Source organism: Gopherus evgoodei, chromosome 1, assembly GCF_007399415.2.
Source record: "Gopherus evgoodei ecotype Sinaloan lineage chromosome 1, rGopEvg1_v1.p, whole genome shotgun sequence".
Lineage (NCBI taxonomy): Eukaryota > Metazoa > Chordata > Testudines > Testudinidae > Gopherus > Gopherus evgoodei.
The window spans coordinates 202151843-202169045 of record NC_044322.1 but is presented as its reverse complement, the minus strand read 5'-3'; the positions used below and the strand labels follow the sequence as shown (position 1 = coordinate 202169045).

Sequence of the window (17203 nt, the reverse complement as noted above, 5' to 3'; positions counted from 1 at the left end):
ACGTTCCCAACACCATTCCCTGCCCAGTGACCGTTCAGGGCAAAGTTGAAAGTGAATAGCCCTCAATGCCCATCAGGCTGTCTGGTTGGGTTCCATCTGACCTAGACTCTCCGTACCGCTCCGCCTCGAGGAGCGAACGCTGACAAGACTGAGGCAAACGATGCCAAAAGTCCTCATCTTGAAGGGGCTATTGCAGCCGGTCGCGGCACGAATGTCGTTCCCATTCGTCATCCTGCTCCACCCCGCCACGGCTCTGCCTTCACAGCCCCAGGTGTCGGTCGCTGGCGTCTCACCATTGTGGGTCCACCTGCCGGAACCGATCGTGGAGCAGCTGTTACGGATGGTACTGGTCCTCCACGTCGGGATAGCAGTCCCATGGTCAGCATCGCTCTTGGCACCACCACTCCTCCTGTTCGGGGGACAGGGGCAGGTCGTATGTCAGCCTGGCCTCCCTCAGTAGTCGTCCATCAATGGGCCAAGCCAGCCAGGCCGAACAGCCGGCTTCACCAGTGCCACAGAAGGTGTAGTAGCACCGGGCCCCAGGGCCGGCCTAATGGTACCAGTGGGAACTGTGGCCCCTGATTCAGCCCCCAGTGGTGGCCAGAGCCTCAGAAGGACCATCGGCCTACCTCTCCAAACCCCCGAGGAAGGAGTCAGTAGGATGTACATCCTCTGCACCATGCCCAGACACAGACCAAGTGGTGGACCCTCCGGTGCCGGTAGACGCACAGAGTACTGAGCCGGCCTCCTCACCCTCCTTGGATGAGGCAGTTATGGCCCCTCCTCCCTCCATCCCGCAGGAGGATTTTAGGGCCCAACAAGAACTCTTAAAAAGCGTGGCATCAAGCCTCCACCTCTAAGCAGAGGAGATGGAGGAGCCCTCGGACTCCCTGTTTAATATACTGTCCTCCTCGGCATTGGGCAGGGTGGTCTTGTCTCTCTGCGAAGAGGGGGTGAAAATTTCAAATGCCCTGTGGTAAACCCACGCCTCATTGTGTTCTGCTCTCTTAGAAATGGGGGCCAAGTATTTTGTATCCGCCAAGGAGTATGAATACTTAAACACCCGCCCTGCTGCTAACTCCCTGATGGTCGAGTTGGTCAACTACAGGGGACGGCAGGGCCAACCAGCCCCTACCCCAAAAAATAAAGATTCAAGGAGGATGGATTCATTTGGAAGAAAAATGTATTTGTCCTCAAGCTTCCAGTTATGAGTGGTGAACCACCAGGCTGTCCTGGGCCAGTATGAGTTCAGTCTGTGGGGCTCCCTGCCCAAGTTCGAGGACTCCCTCTAGGAGCGCAGTGGGGAAGAGTTAAAAGCACTGGTGGAGGAGGGAACAGCAGCTGCCAAGGCAAACCTGCGGACAGCTTTGGATACAGCAGACACAGCTGCGTGGTCCATGGCCTCTGTGGTGTCCATGAGAAGGGCGTCATGATCTGGGCTCTCCAGCGAGGCGCAGGCCTCCCTGCAGGACCTCCTGTTTGACGGCAAAGCTCTGTTTGCGGAACAAACTGATACAAAGCTGCATGGCCTGAAAGACTCCTGCACAACTCTCCAGACTCTGTCTCTCTCTGTTTCAGCTCTGGCTGAACCTAAGTTCAAGCCTCGGATGACTCCTCAGGCCACCCATTCAAAATACGAGACCGCTTATAAGAAGTTGCAGGACTATAAGAGGCGCCCACAGAGGCAGGAACACTACCAATTTACAGTCCTCCCGTTTGGCCTGTCCACTGCCCCCAGAGTATTTACAAAGTGTATGTTGGTGGTGGCGGCCTACCTCAGGTGGGGGGGGTGCAGATCGTCTCCAGTCTGGATGACTGGTTGGTCAAGGGCGGCTCCCAGTCGCAGGTGCGGGATCACGTGGGGCTCCTTCTGTCCACGTGCAACACTTTGGGCCTGTTGGTAAACAACACCGATTCCACATTAGTCCCAGGGCAATGCATAGAGTTTATTGGGACAGTCCTGGACGCCCATCAGCCAGAGCCTCCCTCTCACCGGACAGGTTCGAGACCTGAAGGAGGTCATCGACATGATCATGAGGTTTCCGGTGACAACCGCCAGAGTGTGCCTCCAGCTCTTGGGTCACGTCATCTGTATGTAGTCCGTCACGCCAGGCTCAAGATGAGGCCTCTCCAGTTCTGGTTGACCTCGGAGTTCTCCTAGGCCACGGACAGGATGGACAGAGTCCTCACAGTGCCCGAGCCAGTGATCTCCTCCCTATGGTGATGATCTTCCCTGAGAAACATGCTTCAGGAGGTCCCATTCAGGGGCAGGGCCCCGTCACTGGAGCTGGTGTCCGACATGGCGGACCTGGGATGGGGGGCCCATGTGGGGAACAGTCAGACCCAAGATCTGTGGTCGGCTCAGAGACCACATAAACGTCAAGGAGCTCAGGGTTATACTGCTGGTGTGCATGGTCTTCCACTCACATCTGGAGCGCCTGGTGGTCACAGTTCTCTTGATGTTCTACATCAGCAGACACGGTGGGGCCCAATTCTCTGTTGTCTGCTGCGAATCCCTTAGGCTGTGGGACTTTTGTATAGCCCACGACATCTGCCTACAGGCCTTCCATCTGCTGGGTGCCTAGAATGCGCGGGCAAATCGCTTGAGCACGTACTTCTCCTCTCAGCATGAGTGGTCTCTCCAGTGCACAGACTTTTCCAAGTGTGGGGAACTCCCCAGGTGGACCTATTCGCAACTTGGTAAAACTATCGCTGTCCCCGGTTCTGCGCCGGATGGGGCGCTATCTCTGATGCCTTCCTCCTGTCTTGGTAAAGCCAGTTTCTCTGTGCCTTCCCCCCATTCCTGCTGATCAGCAAGGTCCTGGCAAAGATAAAGACAGACAAGGCCTGGGTCCTTCTGATTGCCCCAGCATGGCCCAGGCAGCATTGGTATGGGACCTTCATGGGCCTGGCGGTCGCTCCACCATGGCTGTTGCTGTCCCGCTTGGACCTGCTCTCCCAGCACCAGGGCCACCGCCTCCACCTCAACCTAGTGGCTCTCCACCTCATGGCGTGGCTGCTCAGTGGTTAGGTAGGAAGGAAAGGACGTGCTCGGAAGGGGTTTAGTGCGTCTTCCTAGAAAGCAGGTGGCCCTCCATGTGCCAAGCCTACTTGGCAAAGTGGTCTTGGTTTTCCAGATGGGCAGACAAGTGGGGCGTTTCCCCACTGGCTGCCTCGATTCAGCTTATTCTGGACTACCACCTTCACCTTAAAGCCCAGGGCCTGGCGCCCTTCTCAGTCAAGGTGCACCTAGCAGTCATATCGGCCTTCCATCTACCGGTACAGGACCACACGGTGTTCTCCCATGCTATGACTAGCTGATTTCTTAAGGGGTTGGATTGTCTCTTCCTGTGTGTTGGGGGCCCCCAGTCCCTCAGTGGGACTTAAACCTGGTGTTGGTCCATCTCCATGGGGCCCCTGTTTGAGCTGCAAGCCATGTGCTCCAGGTCACACCTCTCGTGAAAGGTGGCCTTCCTGCTTGCGATCACGTCGGCTAGGCAGGACTTGGAACTTGGGGACCTGACCTCCGAGCCCCCGTACATGGTGTTTCATAAAGATAAGCCCCATGTGTTCAGTGAGGACCGCTGCCCGCTGGATGTGAAATGGGCTCTGGCTTTTTACCTGGAGTGGACTAAGCTGTTCAGAAAGTCCTCGCAGTTGTTCATCGCCTCGGCTGAGCGCATGAAAGGTCGGTCAATCTCCACTCAGCGGCTCTCCAACTGGATCACCATGTGCATCAGTACCCGTTATGACCTGGCAAGAGTCCCTTCACCACCAGTTGTGAAGGTGCATGCGACTAGGGCGCAGGCCTCGTCGGCTGCCTTTTTGGCCCATGTCCCCATTCAAGATATTTGTAGGGCTGCCACGTCGCCTTCAGTTCGCGTGTTAACCTTGCACTATGCCATTATCTCTCAGACCAGGGAGAACGCCAGGTTCGGCAGGGCTGTTCTCCATCCCAAGAATTTGCTAACTCCTACCCACCTCCAATAGATACAGCTTGGAATCATCTATTGTGGAATACACATGAGCAATCACTCGAAGAAGAAAAGACAGTTACCTTTTCTGTAACTATTGTTCTTTGAGTTGTGTTGCTGTTCCACTTCGCGCCCTCCTTCACCTCTGTGAGTTGTCTGGCAAGAAGGAACTGAGGGTGGGAGGAGCGCGCAGCGCCCCTTATACTGCGTCATGGAGGTGCCACTCCACGGGTCGCTAGGGCACTCCCTACAGGTACTGCTAGGGGAGAAACTTCTGTCACTGGTGCACGTGGCGAGCAGCACCCCTATTGTGGAATAGATATGAGCAACACATCTTGAACACCAGTTATGGAAAAGGTAACTTGTCCTTTTTGCACAGATATTAGAAAATGGTAGTTTGTATTTTGTTAAGGGACACTGCCAACATAAACATGACTACACTTTTTCTTACCTACTGTTTACAATTAACAATTACAATTAAGTTGCTGCAACTGAAAGATCAGAAAAAAATTAACTGAAAAAGAATGAATTCTTGGTTGCCCTAAGCATATTTCAGGCTGGTGCATGCACATGTCTCCATACAGCTCTGGTAATATGCAATAAGGAGCCAAATTGGGTGGTTGTAAATGTGCATTTTGGACTAGTGTGAGATTATAGTCTGTTTTCACTCGTGACCTACAGTACATGTGATTTTTAAACTCCCTTCCACAAAACAGAGACAGAGATGTTCTTCTTTATGCTTGACATCTAGGAATACTATTGTATAAGAAAGTTGTTTAACCTGTGTTTACACAAATAATTGTTACTATGTTCCCTCAGAGTTGATTTCTTTAATTACTATTTTATAGTTAATGGGCAGCCAAGACCTCTAGAATCCAATCAGGTGAAATATCTCCGTCGAGAGCTGATAGAACTTCGTAACAAAGTGAATCGCTTGTTGGATTGTTTGGAACCACCTGCTGAACCAGGGCTTTCCACCAGCCTGCCTGAAAATGGTAGGTCGGGCGTTTTACTGGTAAAGAATTGTCTGAGTCAAACTGTGTGCTCTTACATACAGTAAAAAGGGAATCTTGCCTAATTCTCTCAGTCTGCAAACTGGTCCTCGGTTGCTGTTTTAGAAACTTAAATTGCTAGTGGCCTTAAGGTTACTTACTTTAAGTCAAGCACAGTCTTTTAACAAGTAGGAGTATTGTACCAAGTTAAGAAACAGTGACTGACTGTTTCCTAACTGGTTACTTTGAAGATTTCAAGGATTATCTGTCAGAGTACTCTTAAATTTTATTTAGATCTTTTAAACTCCCCTGTAAGTTAGGTAAGTAGTAATATGCTTATTTTGCAGATGGGGGGAGAGTGTGGAGTGGAGGCTAGAAAGCTAATGACTTTTACCCAGTCATTGCTTGGAACTAAGTTTAGAACTCAAGAACCCCTGGTTTAGTCCTTTGCTCCATCTTTTAGATAACACTGCCTTTCTGATGCCTAAAAGATGTGATGTTTCTTAAATATGAAACAAAACAAATATTAATGTTTAAGCAGCAGTTCTCAGGGTGTGTGGCATTTTATGTGGATTAATAACCAGCTGAGAGAGGCTGATTTGAAGCATCAGCTACTAATCCCTGGAAAAGGATCTGAGCCTAAGTAGTTGCTCCATTTTTACTTAATAGCAGCAATGTGTCTGACATATGGATTTTCTGGGGGTACTGCAATTTCATTTTGATAAGTACGAAGAACTGTACTTTGCTAGTCACCTTAACTGAACCCTCCTTTGAGGAATATAATAATAATACCCAATCAGAGACACAATAATGACAACACTTAGTATATGGAACTCTCTTGACTGTTTTCCCTCTGTTGGGCAGCTTCATTGGGGGTTCTCTGGTTGCTGTCATATGCTGGGACAATTTAGAAAAGCAGGCACTTGCTGCAGGTGGGGGTAGAAGTCTTGGGATCTCAGTTTTTTTATTATTTGTATTACCATACAGCCTAGGAGCCCCAGTCAGGAACCAGGAACCCACTATGCTTGGCGCTGTACAAATAGAACAAAAATGGGCCTTCCCCCAAAGAGGGGGGAATAAGTTTGTGTACTATGACGTTCTGCTTCAGAAGTGAGTTAGGACTGAACCAATTTCTGTTGACCTCTATCGTAGGTATGTAGATAAGCTTCATTCTCCAGTTATTCTGATGTCAACTTCAAGTTGTGTGTGCAGCTCTTAAAATTTACTGTGCAAGTTTATATATATATGAGCAGCCATGGAACATTTAACTACACTGTTTCCTTGTCGCAGAATGGTATTTCAAATTGATAGACTTCTTAATTGGTGTATGTAATAGAAACAAATCTGTTGCTGTATTAATAGATGCTGTTGATGGTAGTGAAGAAAAACCTGCTGCTACTGACTCTTCTGTCAAGCCATCTACTCAAGTTATAGCAGCAAGTATGTCTGCTTTTGATCCATTAAAAAATCAAGATGAAATCAGCAAAAATGTCATGTCAGCATTTGGGCTGACAGATGATCAGGTGTCGGGTAAGGATATATATTTTATTGAAAATAAAGCACAACAGATTTTCATTGTTGGCAGTTAAAACTTCAGTCTTGTTATGAAATAAAGACTTCATAGTATGAATGTGCTAATTACTATTTCCATTCAGTGCTTTTGTTTTTAGAGTTCCATCATATGGTAGTTTTAAAGTGCCTGGGTTGAATTGGCTTACAAATTCTGATGGAATATATGTAACACATTTATATTGCATCATTTTTAGTTACGTGGAGAGCAAAAATAGCTTACAGTAGTTTAAAACAATCCGCTTACTATTAATAGAAAGTTTGGGGCCTATACAAATAAGTGGACACTATATTTAAATCCAGGGATTTGCACCTGCTTATGCAGGTTAAACTAAAGGCCTAAGAGGTTCAGTCTATTGTTGTTACTTAAGTGAGATTTAAAAAAACCCCTCCTTCCCTTTTTTTTTCCAGATAAACTTTTCTCTTCCACTTTCATTTACGGTGAGCTTTGAGTCAAATTTCACTTTCAGAGTTTCACGCATTTGCACAAAAATGCAATGTAAAGTGGCAAGTACTGGTCAGAATTCAAAAAACACACTCCAAACTTCCCGATTACTATTTTAAATAAACATTACTAATGATTATCCTTAATTTCTACCAGCACTAAATTTTGTTTAAAGGATATAACAAAAGAAGCAATCATTTTGCCAATTTATTTGCTAAGTGTCATTGTTCATCATAGCATTGTTACTAATTTAAGTCTTATGGCAATGGTACCTTCAGAGCTAGTATCAGTGCAAAAGTAGGACAGTACAGGTACTAAATACTGACTACACTTGATTGTCAGATGTTGTTGAAATTAATATATACAATGTCATCTTAAACCCCTATATGAAAACTAAGGTAACTTCAAACAACCACGCAACAGCATTGAAATTTGAAATTAGGTTGTCAGTCTAGAGGTTTGTTTTCTGTGTCTAGATTTTACAGCTCTGATGATAATTTATGTGGGATTATCCAAAGTGCTGAAGTTGGAGTAAAAGAGATTAAGAGCCAAGGGGCAACCTTGGGGCCAGATCCTATAAGGGCCACCACCTGCACTGACTTTCAGTGATTTAACTGCAAGTTGTGGGAGCTCAGTTTAGGCTTTTTAATTTGGAAATTCCTTGTTTTGTTGGCTCAAACATCTATTGCATTTAATGTGGGTGCTCTAAATTCAAAACAGCTTAATAGCTCCCATTTTTATATTTATTAAAGTGGCAAGAAAACCCTTTATAAACTGTAATTTGATGTGAAGTAAAATTGGAATCAAATTCTTCTCCTTATGCCAAAAAATTTGCCAAAGTGAGACCATCATTTCCTGTAAGCTTCCATTTTAGAACTGTTATTCATCACTTAGCATATTCTTTTGTTGGGATTAATGAAGTCCTTCAGCAAAAGGATTTTTTTAAGACTCCTTCTGAACAAAGAAATAAGACTGGAAATATTGACCATATTCATGTGCAGATGGCAGAGAACTCCATTATTTGTTAGAAACAAGAGTGGACAGATACTGTTAAAACCAAACCTTCACATTAAGACCATTAACAGTATTCTATAAATGCTGGCATCCAGTAACTAATCATTGATTTTAAAATAATCATAAAAATTTTGGCCGTATTTCCCTATAGTTGTACATGCCTTATAGTAATTTATAAAAAAAAGTCACTGACGCATACTGATAACTAGAAAACGTGATCAATTGTTGCTATTTGCTGCTTGATCTTAAAGCGTGTGTCCTTGGCACTTATTTCTGCTGTGTTTGGCCAATGGGAATGTCTTGTAGAAGTTTCTCTCTTCCCCTCCCCGCCAGTTGCCTCAGCATTGCAGCCTGTCTCCGCTCATCATGCTGCCGCCACCGCTTCTCTTGATCCTGTCACCTCTCATCTCGCGCGTCCCTCCTGTCCTCGTATTCATTTTGTGCTTTCCTGGACTCTGACATTGTTTGCCTCCACGTATTCTGGTGGGATCTTTCAGTGCAGGAGGACTGCATGAGCTCAGAGAACATTTAATTGCGAGTGCGTTTTTTTCGTCGCCTTGTCTGTGCTAGCGTCTGGGATGGAGATAATAGTGGTAGTGTTGAAACATTTGCAGCTGCAGGAGGAAAAAAGGGAGAGTTGGGTTGACCATTTAAAATGGGTTGGCCATTTAAAAGGAGTGGCTGTGGTTTTCGGGTTAACGTGCAGCACAAACCCAACTAAACCCCCTCTCGCACCTAAGTCTCTGAGATGATCACCCCTCCCCCCGCCACGTGACTAACGGCGGGGATGATTTCTTTTCAGCCGTAGGCAGACAGCTCAGTAGGAACGGCCACCTCTGAATGTTCCCTTAATAAAATTCCCCTGTTTCAACCAGGTGACTATGAATGATCTCTCTCTTCTGAGGATAACACAGAGAGATGAACAGATGTTGCTTGACTGCATTCCAGTAGCTTTACTGGCCACGAATACATCCCAAGTCTTCAGGGCAAATTAATCATTAAGCACACTTGCTTTTAAACCATGTATTATATTTACAAAGGTACACTCACCAGGGGCATTCTCCACCTTCAAGGTCCGGGAGCCCGGGTTGACAGGGTAATGTCTCCAGGGTGATAAACAGTTCCTCGCTGTTGGGGAGAACAGTTTCTCTGCTTGCCTGCTGTGTGCTATCTTCAACCTCCTCCTCCTCCTCATCTTTCTCCCTGTTGTGAGAGACTCTCTTGCAGGAGTCCACATACAGGGGTGGGGTAGTTGTAGGGGGACCCCCTTGAATTGAATGCAGCACATGATAGAAGCAGCATATCTGGGGGTCTGACCCGGAGTGTCCATTTGCTTCTTTGTTTTTTTGGTAGACTTGCCCGAGCTCCTTAAATTTCATGCGTCACTGCAGCGGGTCCCTGTTATAGCCTCTGTCCTTCATGCCCTTGAATATTTTTTTCAAATATTTTGGCATTTCGTCTTTTGGAACAGAGTTCTGATAGCACAGATTTGTCTCCCCATACAGTGATTAGATCGAGTACCTCCTGTTAGCTCCATGCTGGAGCTCTTTTGCGATTCTGGGACTCCATGGTCACCTCTGCTATGAGCTCTACATGGTCACCTGTGCTGATGAGCTTGCCATGTTGGCCAAACAGGAAATAAAATTCAGAAGTTCATGGGGCTTTTCCTGTCTACCTGGCCAGTGCATTTGAGTTGAGAGTGCTGTCCAGAGCAGTCACAATGGAGCACTCTGGGATAGCTCCCGGAGGCCAGTACCATATAATTGCATCCACACTATCCCCAAATTTGACCCGGCGATGTCGATTTCAGCACTTTAAGCTCCTTAAGGAGTCCCTTTGAAGTTAGTGGAACTACTTGTGCATTCGGTTGATAGGATTGGGGCATTAGTTTGTAGGCCTCAGATCAAAATGTACATAATTATACATTGTGTTTTTTCAGTTAGGTATTCCAGAGCATTTTACAGCCTTAAAATATCCAGAATCCACCTAGTCTTTGTGACTTCAAACTGTTCATTAGCATCCAAGTGACTATTTTTCCCCACTATATGTTCAAAATTGCCATGGCAGTTAATTATTTTCAGACTAAAACCTGCTCTATCCTTGCTGGGTGTAGAAACCCCAAAATACTGAAAACAAACCCCTCCCCCCATCTGCCAATCAAATACATATTTACCCTAGGAAATCCTGGTAAATCACCCCAGCAGTTATTTTCCAAGTAGACTGGGTTTTGAATTTAGACTGCATGGACTGTGCTGCGAAGTAGAGTTTAAACTTTTTCAAATGTAAAGCTGTGCAAAACTGGAAAGTACTTGATGCAGAAAAGATATTTTATTCAGTTTAAGAATATCCAATCTTTTTGCTTGTTTATTTCCCATGCTTACTATATTCTCTTGCTTCCCCAGGACCACCTAGTGCCCCTGTAGAAGAGCGTTCAGGAACACCTGATAGCATTGCTTCCTCCTCTTCTGCAGCCCACCCACCTGGGGTTCAGCCGCAGCAGCCAGCGTATGCAGGAAGTCAGCCACCAACTGGTCAGATGGAAGGTGAGCAGTAACTTACATCATGAAAATTGCAGTCAGACTTCAATAATTGAGGATTGTCATGTTTTACATTAAAAGGTTACATTAGAACTTTAAATGGCACATCTAATACTATATATGACTAGGAATCTTCTAGGGAATATCAGACTTTAAAGGCCACGATTCTCCCCATTAGAATATAGTTTTTTAAAGATTCAATGTTAAAACAGTAGGTGGTGCTGTAGCTTTGTCTTAAAAGTCAGATGGTACTAAAAAATAATAGGAACATTACTACAGTAATTACTGTAACACTTCAGTAGTAAAATTAGTGTAGATGTAAACGTCATTGTAAAAATCGACAGGAATGTTAGCTATTCCAGATGTCAAATTTTACATTAGAAGTGTTTGAAAGTCTAACTTCTACATGTTACTTTCTGTGCTGTATTTGTCACTTTTACAGTAAATATGGGGGAATCTGTTAGAAATGCTGGTCTGTATACTATAAAGTAAGCAATTATACACTTAATGTGCAAATTATGTTGTTTAGTGCATGTTCCTTAGAGGACAGAGACAAATTTACTGTCCTGTCCAAAAATCCAGGCCAGCTCAGCTGTTAATGTTCTAATATACATTGTATAATGCTATATGGTTCTGTCATAGAGTATTGTAATGGCCTTCATAATGACCTGCCAATAATTCTCCCAATGTCTGGTTCAGAATCATGTAGCCATTGTGATGGTTTGTAGCTGTTATTATCCTGCTAACTTTCTTCAAATGGCTTACTTAGATCTTACTTTAAAAATTCCATGTAAGATCTAGACTTTGGCATTCAAAGCCCTTTATTGTACCATGTGCCCTTCTTTTTGTGATTTGACTTAATATGCACATGCTTGAAATCTCCATTGTATTCAAGTTCTTTTGGTTCTACATTGTCACTTGCAAAAACACTAACATGCATGTTGTCCCTTTTGATGGAAATCTATTCCAGGAAGGACCTGCTGTGCTCCCTCTACTTTATTTTAAGATGCAGCTTAAAGGTCTTTCTCTAATATTCTTAATTTGACTTTTTTTTTTAACTTGTGGGGCAGAATTGCATCCTTGTTTTGCTTTCTATCCTGTATATTGCAATCTACAGATCAGTGTTCAGCAGGTGAGTGTAGCAAATACTGAAGAAGGTGATAAAGGTATCCCAATGTCATGTGGCTAGCAAGGAAGATTTTAGGACTCAAATATGTAAGGTACCCATAGAACCAAGGAGAGAGATACGTAAACTTGAAATTGGCTGATAAGAGCCAAGTGCTCATAATATAATTACAAAGTGTCACTTTTTTTGTGTGGATTGGAAACAATATATTAATATATGCTATTTATTAATATTAACCAAATAGTAACACTTTGTTGAGCTGCTGTCTTGGATTCAGTAACACCACACATCTGAACACCTCTGCTTTGTTGCTTGCAGCATCATCCTTTTGTTTGATAATTCTGTTTGAGTAGTTGGCTCTTGGGACTTGTGCTGTAGATGCTTTTGGACACTAGCAATTTTAGATCAGGCAGAAAATGTAACTGAAAAGTAAGCACTGTAACTCTAAGCTGCTAACAACTTATTTTGTCAGCAGTTCTGTGGGAAAGGAAGTCAAATGGAGAAAAACAAGGTGTGGGTTTTTACATGTTGACTTAAAATAGAATTAAGTAACAAGGTAAAGGTTTTAAATTGCTAGTACAGGTCTGGAACTGTTGTCATTTGTCAATGTCAAGTGAGTGAAAAATCACTCACTGACATGCTGGAGAGAGGCAGAAGACGCAATGAAAACTGCAGCACAAATCTTGGGTTTTCCCACTATAGATAATTGGTCATAGTGAGAATACCTTTTAAAACAATGTAGCGTGGTTTAGAAGCATGTGGAACACACATTCTTGGTATCATTTACTAAAATTAAATTGAGACAAATACAAGGGTTTGTGTTCGTTAAACTACTCATATCTTTTTTACAGACCTATTTATATTTCATTACATGTATAAGTGTTAAAATAAAAAACGGAATTTTCTATAAGTCCTTTCTTGCCTCTCACAAATTCTGCTATTTCATTTAATGGAGGTGATTTTATTTTCTTCACATAATTTTATTTTCAAAATAGGATTCTAGGTAGTTTCCTCACTGGGAAGAGGTTGGAGATCACAGGTATTGCACTTTGGTCATCACAAATATTAGTGTGTACTGTTGCTCATTCCTTGATGCATAAATACAGAGCCTTGTCCACTTGCAAATAATGGTCGCTTTCTTTATTGCTAATATTTATTTTATTTCCAATATAAATGTTAGATTGATGGGACTGAAAGCTTTGAATAGTGTTTTCTACTTTCAAAAACTGAGTTACACCACTACCCCCAATAAAAGTATTAGTTTCTTTCCAGCTGAGCATAGTGAGAATTCTTTTTCCTTTATGTTCTTGTTTTCTACAACAGGGCACTAAATGTTTTAGTTGCAGACCAATTTGAAACATTGTTTCAATTTAAAACACCATCTCCGTTGTTGTTATATCTCTAAATTGCTCTATCACGTTTATTTACCTCAGATTCATCAGTCTACATTTATCACATCCTTTGTACTTGAAATATTGAAGTAGCTGTTATTCTTGTACATCAAATAAACTCTAACATAGGATTATTTTGGGTGCTAAGACTTATGAATGATTCTTGAGTTCCTGATTTCTAGTCATTCCTTGTTTTCTTACTGGAAATTTTCATGAAACATTTCATTGATTTCAATTAAGATTCATTTAAACCAACTGTTTATGCAGACGTGGCAGCAGTTTAGTGGTGGGTAAAGTAAATCATGCATTAATAGATCATAAGTTTGTAAAGCACTTCAGGATCTTCCTGTCTGATAGGTGCTATACAAATGAGAGATCCATGTGCCAGGTGTCGTCTAAAGTAACGTGAAACAGCTGTCTCTGAACGTGAGAAAATCTATAACAAATGCAGGGACTGTTAAACTGTAGAATGCTTAACTTGTTAGTGTTTTCATTTGTGCTGTGCAGCACTTCACTTTGTATTATTCAGTGCACTTTGCTTTCAGACTGGTCATAGTAGAATGTTCATATAGCTTCAGTAATTGTATGCCCACACTACGATCTTTACTTTTACTAGTTTCATTTGTGATTTGTAGAAACAAGACACGAGTAGCAAATTTCATAGTGAGATACTTCTTATGCAGCAGTTTTTCTGGAGGCCAAATACTCCTTGCTGATTCCTCTCGAGTCCCCCATCCCTTTTAATCCAGTAAATTTTCTGTTGACAGAACAGGTGATAAGCATTCTCATACTTCTCACCAAGGTGCCTCAACCTTGGAGGGCCCACTCTGGAGGTGAGAACTTATTTTCCGTGTCCATTCAGTTCTTTGCTTCCGCAGCAGGTGCCAGTGGTTGCATTTTTGATACAGTCACTAGTAACTGTACAGGCCACAACCAGCTTCCTTCAAGTAGCCTACCAAACAGAGGTCTGACAGGAAAGACTTCCAGTAATTACATATAGGGCTTGATCTGAAATGGTGATAGAGGTGAGAGTCTCTCCAGTACCCTCATCAAATACACTAGTTAGTTTCTTATCTTTTTACTTGTCTCATATTGTTCCCAACTAAATTTTTAAGTTTCTTGGACTGAGACAAGAAAAGATGCTTTTAAGTTCCTCAGGTGTAACTTTAATGATTGATGACAGATTTAACTCATTTTTCCCCATTCCCCACCAACATGAATGGTGTAGGAGCCTTTTCAGAGAATGGGATGGGGGAGAGGCCTCATCAGTGTCATGATGAGTGAGAAGGCTCCCAGTTAGGAAGTACTTTAAGCCTCTCTAAGAGGGAGTGTTGCTGAAGAAGAAGATAGAAGCTTTCTTCCTAATGGCAACCACCACCACATCAGGGAACATGACAGAACCACTTCCTTAAGCTTCCCTCCCTAGTTGAGCTTTTTACTTTGGCTTATGGCTCAGTACTCATGGTTCTAAAGGTCTCATTGTCTTTCTACTATCCCCTTCTATTTAAAAGATGGCCAGTACGTTCCTCTCTGTTGTTTCTCTTATGATTCTCTTCCCCTGCTATGTGTGTTATTTTACTTGATGTAATCCTGAGTGGAACTGGGAGCAACTCTGCATAAAGAATTTGGAAAGAGGTATCTTTCTTTTATTCACTCCCTTTCATTTAGCTAATGCAGACCTACACTTCTGCACCAAAACCAAACTCTTGGTCTTAATTTGAACAGCCTGATTTTTATTGATAACTGAGGGATATGTGTGACATCATTTCTGAATATGGAGCACTTACTGTCTTAGACAAAGTGCCCTAGAAATAAATGATCACTAGCAGACTAATTCCACAGTGTTGACAAATGTCGTCAGTGTAAAACCCTTTCCTAGGCTATCACTAAACAAAGGAGGTAAAAACTAACACTTTTTCTTCTGATCGGTAAAGGTAAGAGCCTCTGCTTTCTTTCTCTGTCCATTCCCTTGCTGAGATTTTTACCTTGGTGTGAGATACCACAAAATAAGGCATGTAAATTGTTGTTTAAAACCTTTCCAACCCCTCTGCATGACATAGATTCAAGACCACTTGATAGATTTGCTCCTTTTTTCCCATCTCCGGTCCAGAGATTAGCTTTTATTGTCCTTTTGGCAGCTTGAGACTCCCCTATTGTTAAATGTGCACAAGACAGCAGATACTGGAGTTGTAAAACGTGAGATTTTACTGTTGGATTTTTTTCTGTGGACTTGCCTACAGAATTGGAATGTAAATAGCATTGATCCTTTTGCATTTTTTTTAAAAAGTGGAGGTATATAAAAATTGTATGTCATTGCTGTTGGTGAGGGAGGAGGCGACTTACAGCCAGTTTTCATGATTGTGACTCTTGATCTAGTCTTCATGTGGAATAGCTCAAAAGGTACAGAAATTAATCATTTCGCTTCTTTTGCAGTTTTCCTCAGATTTTTGCAGCAGAAATAGTAAATGGTACACTAACATGTAGTGGACATAGTGCTGTCAGCTATGTCTGCCAAAGCTAAGCCAAACATGAGGTTTGGCAGCCACACCTTGGTTTCTTCTTTGCATAATATGTGTGCAGTGGAGGAGGGTTGAAAAGTAGACCCCTCAAGCTCAACAGAGCACAGACCAAGGAAATTGATTTCAATAGCAGATTTAACAAAACAACAAAACCCAAAAAAACACAAAAAGCAAACACTAAAGTGCAAAGTTAGCCTAAGAAAACTGAAATACAGCATTGAATTTAGCAAATAAAATATTAAAATGGAACTTCTGATCTTATACATATGGTTTTCTTTAAAAGTATGTACTCCTGGGCCTCTTGGAAAACTTGGCTTACAGCAGGCTGAATATGCTAAAGGATGTCTGGAATATGAGATTAGAGTGAATAATGTACCATTCTCCTTAGAATACTGCCCATAGAAAACATGTTAGAACCGTGGTATAAACAGGCAGACAGTGGAGATTAAAGAGGAAAACACCCTAGTTTTTTAAAGCCCTATTTATTAAGATCCTTTATTAAACAATAAAAACATCATTAGCCCTGAGCTAAATCACTGTTAATTATGGCACATGATACTTCTTGTATCACATATACAGCCTCTCCAAAACCCACAGTCTGTTAAGAAAAAATGTGTGTTTACCGGGCTTTGCAGGTTAAATAAAACATACTTCTTGTTAGACCAATATTGTGGGATCTGTACAGACAAGTGCCTGCTAGTGGAACACCTTGTAACCAACCTTTAGACAGAAGCATTCTACGATCTCTTGTAGTAATTCCCTGTTTTTAAAAATGTGCTATAGGATGGGCTTGGAGACCCAAATTGCTTCTTAGCCGTTGTCCACCAGACTATTGTGTATGATGTCAGATTTTGGGCCTCAGGTACTGTGTTCCTTTACTAAAAATCGTGTTTTTAATGTATAGGCCAGATGTATCAACAGTACCAACAGGCCGGTTATCCTGCTCAGCAGCCACAAGTTCAGCCTCAGCAACAATATGGTGTGCAGTATCCAGGTAAGCAGCTGCTGTTTTCAAATTTCTGTGTAGGTACAGAATAGGATTACTACATTTTTCTTCGTGCCAAAGTATTAATTTCACTTGAGTGGCAGTGCAAGGTGCTGAGCATCCTTAATTTCCATTGACGTCAGTGGGAGTAGAGGGCATTCAGCAGCTCCTTAAAATATATTGCCCTTAATTTGTCAGTATTTCTGTTCACCTAGCAATAAAGTTTATGCTGATGTTTGATTTCCTAACATTCAATGCTACTTGATACTGAACTAGAGAGGATTTTTCGGGGTTACCCAACAGAATGCCTTTTTACAAAGACAAACAAATTGAAAGAAAATTGCCTTTAGACAGCTTCTTACCTCCTTACAATGTTTTTAGTTCTGTTGGAAAAAAAGATGAAATACTCCCTCTGATGCCTCTAGCGAGTGATGCCACCCAGCCCAATAAATTGTACAAGAAAATGCCTCAGCGTCTCACTAGCTTACAAATCAAATACAGCATCCAAACGGAGGCTTTTCCATTAGTTCACATTTGGTATGAATACTGGATTGTACCAGTTCTTCTCTATTTATCTGAACTGTCACCCAAAAGAAACTAGTTTCCAGGACTGATTTAAAACAACTGTAGAAGTCAATAGTACTTGAACTT

The 17203-nt window shown here is 42.8% G+C and overlaps 1 protein-coding gene across 5 annotated transcripts in view; it reads left to right on the top strand.

Annotated features, from left to right (window-relative positions):
• Positions 1-17203, top strand: part of TFG (trafficking from ER to golgi regulator) — a 37287-nt gene that overhangs the window by 16987 nt on the left and 3097 nt on the right. For 4 of the 5 annotated variants that reach the window (XM_030582934.1, XM_030582905.1, XM_030582923.1 and 1 more), the window contains exons 5-8: positions 4823-4969; positions 6329-6496; positions 10397-10537; positions 16472-16561. In XM_030582934.1, coding sequence (XP_030438794.1) covers positions 4823-4969; positions 6329-6496; positions 10397-10537; positions 16472-16561 — 546 coding nt within the window. The remainder of the gene's footprint in view (positions 1-4822; positions 4970-6328; positions 6497-10396; positions 10538-16471; positions 16562-17203) is intronic. The other variant, XM_030582940.1, reaches the window with a different exon arrangement.